Source organism: Sturnus vulgaris, chromosome 6 (genome assembly GCF_052056855.1).
Source record: "Sturnus vulgaris isolate bStuVul1 chromosome 6, bStuVul1.hap1, whole genome shotgun sequence".
Taxonomy (NCBI): Eukaryota; Metazoa; Chordata; class Aves; order Passeriformes; family Sturnidae; genus Sturnus; species Sturnus vulgaris.
Genome location: NC_142248.1, coordinates 40,107,630 through 40,121,445, shown reverse-complemented (window position 1 = coordinate 40,121,445; position 13,816 = coordinate 40,107,630). Strand labels below are relative to the sequence as shown.

Genomic DNA, 13,816 nt, shown 5'->3' with positions numbered 1-13,816 from the left:
TTGCTTTTAAAATTTTTAAATTGGTTGTTGGGGTGAGCAGAATTGAAAAGTGTGGCCAGTACTGTGTTTAGAATAACATCTTGAATGAGATTTTTGTGACTCAGTTGAGTAAAAACATTACTGCAGGACCTTGTAGGACTAGAGGTGCAGCTTGGCACTATGAAAAGCTATTTGGGATTCTTGAGAGACTGCATCAGAAAACAATGATCTGGTCAATAAGCAAAAACCTGAGGCATACTGACAGTCATCCAGAAGAGCCACTGGTGGGACTTCTGTCTTCTTTCCCTGAAGACCAACTGAATAAATCCAGTAAATAACTGAGGTTTTGATTAACTCTTTTCTTCTTACTCTCCTGCTGAACATCTTGAATATGGCTGTAACGCATTACACAAGTGTCACCTGTGCAGGTTACTCAGATGAGCAGTAGTGTGGTGTGAGCTATGGGTGTTTCCTCAGACAAAGAAAGGTGGCATATCTTTCAGAGTAGATGTTTGTTTTTGACTTTGTGGTGGCTATATATCATTCAGTGTTTTCCCCTTCGTATTGTGATATATCATCTTGTGTTTCATGCTTGAGATGTTGTGAGAGAAGTGAGTGATGTTATGTAACATAAGCAGAGAATTATCTTCTTATGGTCTGAAAGTGACTGTTGGTTTGATAAAGCAGTTGACTAATTAGTAAATTACCCATTGTTGTTTAAAATACTTGCGCTGCAAAATGTAAATGAAAAAAATTTCTCCACTTGTCAGTATGAAAAATGACAATAGCAAAAATAATACATAGGACATCTGCTCTGATTTTTTTAAAATTTAAAATGCATTTAAGGCAGATGTTGCAGAATTTGAATGAAAATCAAAGTAGATGGAAGAACAAAACAGAGCTGTTTACCTTTCATGAAGTCCCATTTTCATGGCTAACATCGCTATCAGTATGTGACTCAGTGCCTGTATTTTTCCGCTGTTTGTATCAGACTGAACTGAATGTTCTTAAAACTGCTGCTGTCAGGATGACATATAGTTCCAATATTAACAGAAATTATTGGTGTGTCAGTATTTTGGGGTGTTTCCTGATGTTGTTTCCCTTTGCCAATCCTCTCTTTCCAGGAGAATACATCAAGACATGGAGGCCGCGGTATTTTCTCTTGAAGAATGATGGCACCTTCATCGGCTACAAGGAACGGCCACAGGATGTTGACCAGCGGGAATCACCTTTAAATAACTTCTCAGTAGCTCGTAAGTGTTTGTAGCTGCTCCCTTGTCCAGTTGGGGGGTTGATGTCTTCTTGTAACATAGCTGGTAAGCTGCATCAGTAACATTCAGATCTGCCCAGAGTGGTGTATTTAAACACTAAGTGTGTTTATTTGAGCTGATAAATCCCACTGTGTTTCTCAGGAATGATTGTAATGTGGAAGTTTGATTCTCTGCTTGTTTTTCTTTTTTTTAAAGTTTTCTAGTAATTTACTGTTTCTGGTTATTGAGTAAAATCGGTTTATTTGTTAATATTTTGTATGTATGTTAGTCGGCAAATTGCTTTAAAGTGGAAATTCACCCAGGTGCATGTACTTGGTAGGTAGGTACAGCAGAAGCATTTCTGACACCAGATCTGGATTTCAGTGGTATTGACATAGGTCAGAGTTATTTAATTGTTAGCATAAGAGAATGCAGAGTGAGCACGTGTTTTAATGAAGCTCACTTGGATTTTCTTAATTTTGAACACAAACCCGTAGTTCTTCTATCAAAGCCAACAAAAGGGTTTAGAAATAATAACATCTCCTAACCTCTGCACTCTCTACTATGCAAACATTTCCGACTTTGCTCAGGTGCTGCAGCACAGGATGTGATAGAAGACTCTGGAGATAATTTCCTTTTCTTGCTCATGTTTTTAACCTTTTGCTGTATACTTCCAGCTTTTATTTTCTCCTGTTCTTAATCTTTCCTGTCTCATGATCTGCCTGTGTCTCATTCCACCACTTAAAAATAGATCATTGTGGCACCTGTTATTAACAATGATCTGTTCCATGTTCCTGGTGACTACTGGAAGCAAAACTCTGCAGAGAGAAGGGTAGGGGCTTTCCCTCTTCATTACAAGGTAGCTCAGAATACAGGGAGTTCATCTTCGTAGCTGATCATTAAACAGGTATTTATTTTGAAACCCCTGCTCCTGGAAGAGGGCTGGACAGCAGTAGGAATTAATGGAATTGTTCATTATTTTTTCCTCCAGTAGCGTCATATACCTGTTCTGAGTGATGATGGGAATAAATAATGGACAAGCTGTTGTTTGGTGCCTCTGTGCAGGATTCCAAGAGTGCTTTGAGGCTTTTTGTCTCGTTTGAGAGGCAAAATTGTCGTAGTGTTTTCATTGCAGTAATGACATGGTACTTTCCTCTTTAGACTGGTATCTTCTTACAGATCAAGAAGGTAAAGCAAAGCAGCAGAAAGCCATTAATTCAGTAGTTGGTCTATAGCCAGAGGCTTTTAACAAATGCACTTTCTGGAGGACACTTCCATCCTCTTGCTGCTAACTGCATTACTTGAGCAGCTCAGCGCTAAGGAGTAAAAATGTGTTCATCGCCTTTTTTTGTCCAAGTTGCCTTTAAAATGGGTTAACTTAAATCAGTTTTCATAACAGGAATATGGTGCTTTTTTGGCAGATCGAGCCCATCAGTCTCAGCATTTATAGATAAACAGGTTTGTTACCATGGCATCGGAACATTGTTGGAGAAGACACAGCACATGCCTATAGATGAGTTGTAGTCCCTATAAGAGGCATTGTGGGCTGGGTGGTGGCTGGGAGGATGTTCCTAGCAGTGGCTCTTGCCTGGTGGCAGGTCAGGAGGAAGGCCTTGAAGACTGGCGTGGGGCCTCCTTGCTAGAAGTCATTATTGTGGATTTGGGCCCACAGAAGGAGCTGTTTCCTCACCAGGATTTAATTTCTCATGTAAGCAGTAGCACAATGCTGCCAGCACTTCTGTCCCTTCTGAGTGCCCTCTACACTTTCACAGATTGACAGAATATTCTGAGTTGGACGAGACCCACAAGGATCATCGAGTCCAATTCTTCAAGTAAATGGCCCATATGGGGATTGAACCCACAAACTTGGTGTTATTAGCACCAGGCTCTAATCAGCTGAGCTCTTCTCAGGGATCACTGTTTGGATGTATTTTGCAGCACAGGCTTTCCCTTTGAACCTGCTTGCCTGATCCTTTCATTTAGGTTAACATGTCACGTTTGTGTGAATGAATTTGAGCTGTCTCTGGAGGAAGGCTCAGGCCAGAGCACAGGCCTCTAGAAGCCAGTGAAAGGTGGGGGGAATTTAGATTAAATATTTTGTAAAAATTAATCCTTCTATTTTCTTTTCCTCCAAGACACCATGATAGCCCTGACTTTTTTTTTGTTAATTAGTGAACCAGATTTTTTTTTTAATGAGATGGCAGGCTGTCTCTGTCAGTCTGTTCTTTGGAAGTGGTCCCATGTTTCTGATTAAAATCTTTACCCTCTTCGGCTGTACAAAAATGTAGACTTTTTTATCTTTGCAAGTAAAAGGAGGGTTTTTTTAAAAGGAGAATTTTATTACTGGTAGTGTAAAATTCATATGAGTGATTTTGTCAGCACATGAGAAGTGGGAAGTAATTCATGAGAGAGCTATGATAGAAGGTAACTAATGATCACCTATCTTTTCCTTTAACAGGTATGAAGAAAGTATTAGCAATAAATAATGTGTGATTTCCTTGTGCTTGTCAGCCTCTCTTTTTTTTCCTACACTAGCCTTTTGCTTTTGGTCTGTGAGGGTTTTGATCATACATTTTTGAAAACTTGTTTCTAAGCCCTTCTGGCTAAAGAGAGGCTTACTATTTATTTTAAACAACTTTTTCTCCATCTAATTTTCCTTTTAAAATAGCTATATACCAGTGTTAGCTGTGTTTAAGGAATTTATTTTCTCTGGAATTAACCTATTCATGATTTATTTAAAAAAACAAACAACAGCAACCAAACAAAAAACAAATAAAAAAGAACCCAAAGTAACACTCATGAAACATGGTGCCTGAGTGTTTAACTGAGATTTTTGAATCTTGTGTTTGTGTTCTGTACTTTAGTACTAATAGGGTAGAAGGAATAAAAAAAGTCTGTACCTAAAAGTTCTGCTCCAGAGCTCCTGCAGATGAATAACCAATAGAGCCTGAGTTGTAAATCTGTGAGATAAGTAGCCTTCATACTGATTGTAATCTCGGATTATCATGTATGTCTCCCTATTAGGTTATAAGCCTTTAAAACCATATAGCTGAGAGAAGCAGTATATTGTGAAAAACCACATGGAGAGAGAGGCTGCTCCTGTTAGAAAGGGATTATTTCTCCCGGCTGTCAAAAAGGAAGATGGACTGTGGTGGTTTTATTGTACTGCTGAAAACATAATTGCTCAACAATAAGAGAGCTCCTTTTGGGACAGGACTGTGTGTCTGCAGTCAAGCATTTTTCAGAGTGCACAGGCTGGCCAGATTAGTGGTTGGATTTTTTGTCTGCTGTTACTAAGAGCCACCTTTGTGCAGGTCTGTAACTTGGTGCTCCTGGCCCCTCACTTTTGCCATGCTGAACAGTTCAGAGTTGAATCTATCCAGTTGTGCTAGCAGAAAACGAACACTTCAACATAATATTACTGTTTGTCTTCAAAAAGTTTAATTTCTTCATCATTCTGTTTTCCTTATTTGCCTTTTTCCTTTTTTTTCTGTTTTCTTCTTTGTTTCTCCATACCCTTCCTTAAAGAAACCAAAGCAGGAATAGGAAGGCTTCTTCCTTGACATTATTGTTTTAAGTGTGATGTCATTATATAGGGAGCAGAGTTTGACACTTTCATCGAAAGTAATCTGCCTTTTAGCTTAAGTGCTGGGAAAGCAAATATTATGACATTTTAGAAAGTCACTGGGATAATACTAAGTGTCTTTCAAATACAAAATGGTAATTTACATTTGAATGCCTTGGTGTCTATTCCTGTTAGGAGCAATTTCTCTGTCCTACTTACTTTAAAAGACCAAACGCCAGGAAAGAATCAAAGGTTCTTTAGAGAAATTTAAATAATTTTTAACAGGCTGCTGTTTATAGTACTTACTTTGTTGCAAATGGGGAATACTTACATGTTTCACAGGAAAAACTTTCTTCAAAGTGGGTAGAGACCCTCGTCCCCTATTTGAAATTGAATGTTTTATAGCAGAATCACCAAGCATGCCATAAATCAGACCTAATACTACACAACATCTGTCTGTGCTCTGCTGGAGTGGTGCACGTTGCAATATTATATTGATGAACAGATAAGGTGGATTTGGTGCTGCTTCTCTAACTTCAACTACAGTGAAGAGCACACAATTGGGTTTAAAAGGAATAAAAAAAATACTTTTGTTTCATTGATGAAATCTATGTGATTATCATATATGGTGAGAAATAAGTGGTAGTTTCAAACTTTGTAGAACCTATGTGGTACAGCACTTTGGTAAAGCAATTTAAAAGTAAAGCCTTCTGTATTTCTTGATATGTGCTGTTATGATTGAGCAGCGTAATTAGACAGCATATTGTTCACTAAACAAAACAATTCTGGGTGACATTCTTGAATTATAGTGGTTATTAACTGACAAATCTCTATTATTCATCTTGCTGTATGCCTTAAAGATTGCTGGATCAGCAAGCTTAACAAATATCAATGGACAGTGCTGATTTAGGGGAAGAGTGACATGTAATTGGTCCCCATCTATGACATAAAAAAAACTTGTGTGGTTTATCATGCTGAAATTAAATGGTTAAATATAGAGTTCATGGCTAGTTTAAATATCTATGCAGCTACTTCAGAATATGAATCTAAAGTGTTTTTAAAATCTAAGCAAAACCTCTCTGTTTATTTCTTTATAATGTTGTACTTCGGGATAAGTATGGGAGAACAGCTCTGGATTAGCACAAGGTTAGGAAATAGCCTGATGTTGTTCTTCGAGTCTTCAGCCAGATTCAGTGTCTTAGGGCTGCATTGTGCAGGCTCCTAGGGGACAGCCCCAGCCTTAATCTAATCACATTAAGCAGATAGAAATGGGAGGCAGAACAAACAAACAACAAAAAACGAAGGGCAGCTAAAGGGAGGTGGGAGGTCTGGGAGCAGAAGCAGAATTTATCAGCACCAGGCTCACGGGGCTGTGCCAGCCTGGGCAGTTGTGTTTGGCTCTTGTTGCCATTCTGTGAGGGGACGGAGGTGGCTGGAAGGCCAAATCCAGCACGGCTGCATCGCTGCGTGGAAGTTGTTTAATCTGAATGAAGGAGTGCCGTTCACTGCGCTAAAGCCTTTGCGTGACTCATTAATAAACTTTCTCTTATCTAATTGGAGTGCTTTACTAGGATGCAGTATAACCTCAGCGTGCTAGTAAAGAAAAATTATATTTTCTTGTCATGAAAAATGCAGAGTTACTAATTGAAAAGCTTATAATTCCAGCAGCAAATGAGGCATGAAATATATTGCCAAAAACACAGCGCCCAAAAACACTGGCAGTAAATATTTTATCTTGGTGCTAATTAAGAGCTTGAACTTAAAACTGAGCATTCTAAATTTACACAATAATGAAATTAACCTAATGTTACCAGTGTAGCCTTAGTAATGCATACTGTTGTTCTCTTGGATTCTGTCCTCCACTTGCACGTTGCTGATGGTGGAGGAAGTTGATAGCTCTAGCAGTAAACAGAAATTTCTTCCTGTCTTCGTAGTGCCTTTTTATTTATTTAGAAGTCGATTTAGAAACTGGAGGCCAAGTAACAGCAAGCTTGTGGTTTCATTAACTGCAAGGAAAATAGTTAAATGGAAGAAAAAAACTCCCACAATTATATTTTCCCCCCTACTCGCTTAGTTTCTTGATTTGACTTTCCTCTAGCAGGATCTGTTTAATTAATTAGCTTTTCTATTAATGTTTTTCTAAAAAATATGATGGTTTGACTCCTGTTGTTATTTCAATTATTTTATTTTGTTTTTCTGATCTCTGATAGTAGAGCTAAAAGGTACTCTTTATCAGGGACATTTTCTGGCCTAAATTTGAAGAATAAACACTTGTAACATCCTAAGAAGCTTAAAGTAGTAGATGTGATTTAAAAAAAATTACACTCAGCTCTCAACAGACCATTTTGATGAAGGAAGTGGTGGCTTAGCATGTAGCTGTACTTCTGTCGCCTTTTTAGGCTGTGCTCAAACCCTGGCAGTGGTGGAGGCTGCTCACTGCGTGTCCGTGCAGCATCCGACTGCGGCAGCTCTCCCGAAGCCTTTGGAACGGGGTCTTCTCAGGGGGTGCCTCTGCAGTTTGATGTTCCCTCTAGTGTTTGAGGACTGGAAATGCTGAGTCTGATCTTCATCACATCACTGCAAAATGATCATATGTTCTCTTGCAGCTCCCTGGAACCCATGGAGGAGTTTTACGTGGGAAAGTCAATAGGAGGGAAGGTGGGGGCTTGACTTTCAGTAAATGTAATTGGTGCATTGTCAAATGACTTTGGCCATGTGCTGTGCTCTGGATGACCTTTACAGTATGGGACCTGAGTCTGAATGACTTCTGTGTTATCACATCACATTTCTGCTTACCTCTATGGGCAGACCAAATGTGGATCCTTTCAAAGCAGAATTTGATTTCAGAGCTGCTTAGATGGCTATCTCCCAAGCTATTTATTGGTTTCATCAACACAGTAAATTGTCTCAAGTCTCCTAAAGAAGTACTTACAGAGATTTCTATGGCTGATTAATTGCAACAGTTTGCTAGATAAGAATAAAGACAAATGATTATTTAAACCTGCTTATGTACCATGACTCTTTCTTCCTTGATTGTGGTAGAGTGCCAGCTGATGAAGACAGAGCGACCTAAACCAAACACATTTATCATTAGATGCCTCCAGTGGACCACAGTAATTGAAAGAACATTTCATGTGGAGACTCCAGAGGAGCGGTATGTTTCATTCATATTTAATGCATAAACTCCTTGCAAAAGCAGATGCAAGTGTTCAGCATTAATAGTGAGTCCTCTGCTGAAGCTCTTATTTATCAGATGATGTACGTCTGGACTGAAAAGTGACAAATAATTTTTGCCTCCGTTTTAGTGCATTTTCCAGTATAAAAGCAACCCTAAAGGCAAGTTTCAGAGAGTGGATTTTGAGCAGTGTTTGTAAGTGAAATGTTGCTAGGTTGGGTATCCAAAATGGACAGATGCAGGTGTGTACCAGCACACAGGTAGTTATTTCTGGAAATGTAAGGTTCATTTCTCACTGGAAATGTTGAGGTATGTAAAATGAAGGGTTTCTGACCTGGGAGTTTCTGGAAGGATGAGCACAAGTGAAATAGAGATTCAGGCAGAGTTAAATTGTATCAAAATAGTGACCTTTTAAAGTCTATTTAGACATTCTATTTCTAAAGGAAAAGTTAGTTATATCATTGCTGATTGCTAATGTTTTATGCAAATTAGATAATAAAGGTGATAGTTATCTGCTGCAGGTGCAGATTTCTGTTTCATGTTTTAGGAAACAAAGCTAAGAGCTACATCCTGTGCTCTCATCATTGCAGAATTGATCTCTTACCTCTAGAGAGAACAGTTTTGCAGCACAGCTATAACACAACTACTGAGTTTATTTATTTAAATATTTACTTGCTCTTCAGAAACTGAACTTAAATTATTCCCTAATCATTGCCCTAAGGGAGTGGGTATCTTAAAACCCTTGTCCTCCCTGGATATGATACTTACACATGTTTATTTTGAAGACCAGTAAATTCTACCCAGTATTACTCACTTATTTCTTTCATAGCCTTTGCATGCACTTTGCATGCTCCTTATTATTGCTTTTGATTCTGTTACAATGATCAGAAGAAGGTTAAGTCAAATTAAAAGCAAAGAATAAGAAACTGGTCCTTGTTTCTTTTAGGAACTTCGTGGTCAGTGACCCTAAAGGGAGTGAATAGCAGTTTCCACTTGGGGGAAGATTATGTTTCAGTCTTGTTTTGTTCCCTCCTAGCCAATTAAGTCAGCTTTGTGACACTTCAGGCTCAGAGTGTTAGTCACCTCTGTTGTGTACTCTTGAGACATAAAAGCTGAGGGTGAAATTCTGTTCTCCCAGAAATCAAAGATACTCACTTCAGGAGGGCTGAGATCTCAACCAAGTCAGTAACAAAAGAGATATGAAGGTCAATATGCCTTTAGCTTTCTATATGCCTTTAGAGCCAATGTTTGCTTTTTTGAGAGAAACGGAGAGAAAAAAGTGCAGAAGAAGTAGTTCTTTTTGTAATCATTTTGAATATAAAAATATGACTAGTAAATAAGGGAAATGTGTTAGTGATGGTGAATAGAGCAGTCTGTGCTGGGAGTATAGGGAGAATGTTCTCAATGTTTGGCATTACCTTGCTGCCCCAGACAGGGCTGGACGAATCATGCACAATTCAGGCAAAATCCAAAATAAAAAATGCACAAGGCAGGAAACACCTTACATGGTGCAGTTGTTATTAAATTTTTCTGTTGGATACTTTTTCCCATGGACTTGTCTTCCTCTGGGGAATGATTTGCCTGCTGCATCCATTATAAACAGAAATCCACATGTTCAGATATGATTTTTAAAAAAACAACTTCATAGGACCATTTAAAAATTGGACATTGATAAGGAGGGCACGACTGCACTGCAGATTGTGCACAGAGTTGTTCAGCATTGGCTGCTGCTGATCCTGCTGTAGTAGCAAAATATTTTACCTGGGATGTCCTTAGGAGAAGAATTTAACCAATCCCTAAAAAATACATCCTGTTCTCTGCATATACAAAAGACAGTAAACATGTTAAGTTCAGATAGTCCACTGGATGTGTCTTCAGTTCCTGTGTCTTTAAAGCCTGTCTCGAGACCCTGGAAACCCTTATGAGTTGTATTCTTTATGTTCAACAAATTTGCAGCAAAATCAAATAAAGGCCAAGAACTTTCACTTCAGTAGCTTCCAAAGGTGTGAAATCTCCCAAAGTACAGTGGAGTGGAAGTGGTCTCCATGGGAGTTGAAGGGGTCACTGTTAGAGCACTAGTTGCTGAAACAGCTGTGAAAACTTTATCATAACCAAGACCTGTGCCTAAGATGAAATGTCACTGCTTTTGCTGACATTCTGCTAAAGTTTACACAGCAATTGCTGTATTAATGTCATCATCTTTACAACAGAAGAATAACCTAAATGTCCTGAGCTTTAATACCTTCTCCAAGAACATCCCTTGCCACTACAGCCACTAAAATTTGGGATATGTGTGCGAAGAGGTGCTATAGCCTTACCAGAAGTTGGATGTGTGTTTCAGTGCACCATAAAAATGTAGAAGCTGTCTTTAATTGCTTTGTGCTTCATGTAAGCCTTTTGGTTTTTGGTTTTGGCAAGTCTTTTTTTGGTTATATAAATCTCTGTATCAGCAGATCATATCCTGAGGTGTTGACTGAATGCCCATTAGAAATTGTTATCCAAAAAGCCTTGTATTATGTCCAGACTGGAAGGACTTCAGTTGTCTCTTGTTTCTAGTATGAATAATAAAGACTTTTAAAATGCATTTTTATAGTGCTTGAAAATGCACATAATTCATTGTATCTTCCATTGATTCATTAGAGAGTATTAGTGGCTCTGTATTCCTTGGTGATCCTTGCCATAGCAGATGGTAATCTAAGGCCACTAGTAATTAATGTCTTTGCCTATATTTTGCCAGGGAAGAATGGACAAAAGCCATCCAAACAGTAGCAGACAGCCTCAAGAAACAGGAGGAAGAGATGATGGATTTTAGATCTGGCTCTCCCAGTGATAATTCAGGTGCCGAAGAAATGGAAGTTTCTATGACAAAGCCAAAACACAAAGTGGTAAGTGGGGATAGCAGGAATGACTTTTTTAGGTCTCCTCAAATAGAGACAAGAAATGGCCATCAAGCCGTGTCTGTTCCCCTGCCAATTCCATGACTGGCTGTAGATACAGCTTCTGGAGGAAACAATTGTCTCAGCTGAGCAGAGCCTGTCTGGGTCTGCCAGAGTTCTGAGTTCACATGTTAGATGGATTTCAAGGCCAGCTCGGGTCTGGGTTTGGTTTGCCTGTTTTCCTGTGGTACATAGCCTGAAACCAAAGCTCCTGCTGGGCCTTGTGACTCTGTAAACTCCTTGCAGGCTGGTGCAAAGGTATTCTGGTGGATTTGCAGTATTTAGAGTGGGTCTGTGGATTTAATCGCTCTGGATTAGGGGTTTAGGCTAACTCCAGCCAGCCACTGCAGTATCTGTCCATAGTGCTCCTAAAACCCCAAGTTTTAGGCGCTACACAGTCTGAAAGGGACCAGCTAAGGAATGGCCTTCCATGACATGAGTATGTGCCAGAGGAGATCTTTGCCCTGTTGAGCCTTTTTAGGCATCTGTCTACAACTTCCTTTATTTCTTTCTATCCCATTGTGTTCTTCTCTTCATATTTCTGTTTTCCAAAGTGTTCACACCTCTTCCTGCAGGAGGGAATTGATAAAACTTTTCCCCATGCAAATGCATTGTCTGTGGATTTTAGGTGGGCACTTCCTTGTGTCTTCATCTCACGATTGTCATCCTCACCCACTTTTATAAGTTTGTTTCAGTTTCAGGAAAGCTGATGAAGTTTTTCTATAAAAAGATAGCCATCCACCAGGACATTCACTAAGCTTCTGTGTTACTCTTGTGTCATGTCAGTGGTTTCAGAGTGACGTGCGTGGCTACTTCCATGCCACTCTGAGTCAGAGCTTTCCAGTAGGCTTCTGGGTTTTTGGCTGAACAGTTCCTGCTCTTGCTGAGCTGTCCGTCATAGAAATGCAAGAACCACCTCATTCATCAAGTGGATACAGTCTTCTGTAACAGTGACTGTCTCTTCCTGGACATGTTAGTGAGGATAACCAAAATGATTATTGGGGTCCTGGCATCAACTGTATTGAGCAATTTAGCAGAAAATGTCCTCAGACAGCTCTAGGGAAGAATATGGAAGTCTGCTGTTGGAGACGTCTTAAAATTTTTCTCCAGCAAAAGCTGCAGCAGCCTTTTTTTCCATGTGTCTTGTAGCCATGTTGCAAATGGTCCTTGATCTGACGGTGCAGAGGCTCTGCTCAGCCTCCAACACATGCTGATTCCTCCAACGCTTTCCCTCATGGTGAAACAAATAAGTGAATGGCTGATCTATGAGGCAGTGTCAGGGAATGGAAAGATGTGACATCTCGAGACATTTTTGGGGTGCATGTGTCTGGGATAAGGGGCAGGCCAGACGTTGCCCTGGTGAGACAGTGAACTGCCCCACAGCTCCCTAGAGCCTGTATCCCAGCCTGGCAGAGCTGCCAGTCACTGACACATCAGGGGCAGTGCTCCATTCTCCCCTCACCCACCTCCTGATTGGCCAAATTACCACAAGTCCCACCTGGGGGAAGGACCCATGAATACCAAGGGATATTTAGGGCCAAACACAAGTCCATCACCTTATCTGGACCCTACTTCTTGGAGTTTCTATCTGAACACTGCTGGAATCCAGGAGCTGGTAGCGGTATGTGTGTTTTTCTATATGTTTTCTGTCTTTTTTTTTTTAATTCCCTCTTGTTGGAATATTTTGAGTAATTTACCATTGAATGGATTTGAAGTTTGCTAGGGTGAATGGTCCAAATTAATGCTGTGAGAAATGTTTTATGTTGATTGGATGTTGTAGTAAGCCTTTAGCCAAAGTTTCCTGATTTTTCTAAAGCTTGCAGTAAACTTGTGTGTTGTTTCGACCTCATGAGAATATCTGGTTGGTATTTCTCCCATGTGTCTAACTCAGAATAAGGAGAAAGTAGTTTTTGGTCAAAACCAGTGTTTTCTGGCAAAAAGGTCCTGGAATCCCGGTATAGAAGCTTAATCAAACACAAACAAGTGGTCTGAGAAAAACTGGCAGAAAACCCAGGTACTTGTGGAGAATATTGGTACTTTGTCAAAAGAAGGGAAAAAAACACCTGGTAGTGGTTCCACTTCCGAGTCTTTATTAGCAGCCCTGAAAGATAAAGAAGCACGAGTTGGAAGAGCCAGAGAAAGAGCTGATGAAATTGCAAATTGCCTTGGAGGCTGAAACAATAGCTCGCCTCAGGGCGGAGTGAGAATTAACAGCCCAAAAGCAACTAGCCCCAAACCTGAGAAACCTGTTAAACAACTTTGTGCAGAACCAAAGAGCTTTAGAGTTGCAAATAAACACCGTTGAGAAAGGTGTGGAGGATGAACCAGGGTCTTCCAGCCTGGGGGAGGAGTTGAACCTCCCTGAAGGAGATTTCAACTCCTTCAGCTCTTCGGAGGAGTTTGATCCAACAAAGCCAAACCCTTCACCGAACCATAAACTCCGCCCATCGGTAAAAAATAAGGAGGTGGGACTCCTTGACATGATGTCACTGATGTCACCTCCCTCCACTCCTTGGAGGAGGGATTTGACCCCACTCCAAGCCCTGCTGTCAAGAGGCAGAGCCAATATATCACTATATCAATATATCGTGATATCACGCTCTGCAACAGAATTGGTTCATTTGCAAGGGAAAATTAGTCATCTTAAAAAAAATAAAACTGAGAATGTTTTGAAAATTTCAATGATGGGGAGTAAAATAAAACTTTCTGAGGAGGGAGCGACCTATTATGTGAAAAGCTTAAACCTGTTGGAGGAGGAAAAGCTCATCCCTCTCCCCACTCCAACATGTGGTGAAATTACTGGGAGAATATGGCAGGCAGTGGGCTTCCAACCAATGCATGGGAAACAGCTGGTGTGCCCTGTTGGCCTTCTCCAATGTTACTGTTATTTATTGCAAAATTTAAGGATCAA

At 40.0% G+C, this 13,816-nt stretch overlaps 1 protein-coding gene across 4 annotated transcripts in view; it reads left to right on the top strand.

Annotated features, from left to right (window-relative positions):
* The window catches only part of AKT1 (AKT serine/threonine kinase 1), a 76,217-nt gene that overhangs the window by 37,855 nt on the left and 24,546 nt on the right, over positions 1–13,816 (top strand). For all 4 annotated transcript variants that reach the window (XM_088166301.1, XM_088166300.1, XM_088166302.1 and 1 more), the window contains 3 exons: positions 1,104–1,232; positions 7,837–7,948; positions 10,707–10,854. In XM_088166301.1, coding sequence (XP_088022427.1) covers positions 1,104–1,232; positions 7,837–7,948; positions 10,707–10,854 — 389 coding nt within the window. The remainder of the gene's footprint in view (positions 1–1,103; positions 1,233–7,836; positions 7,949–10,706; positions 10,855–13,816) is intronic.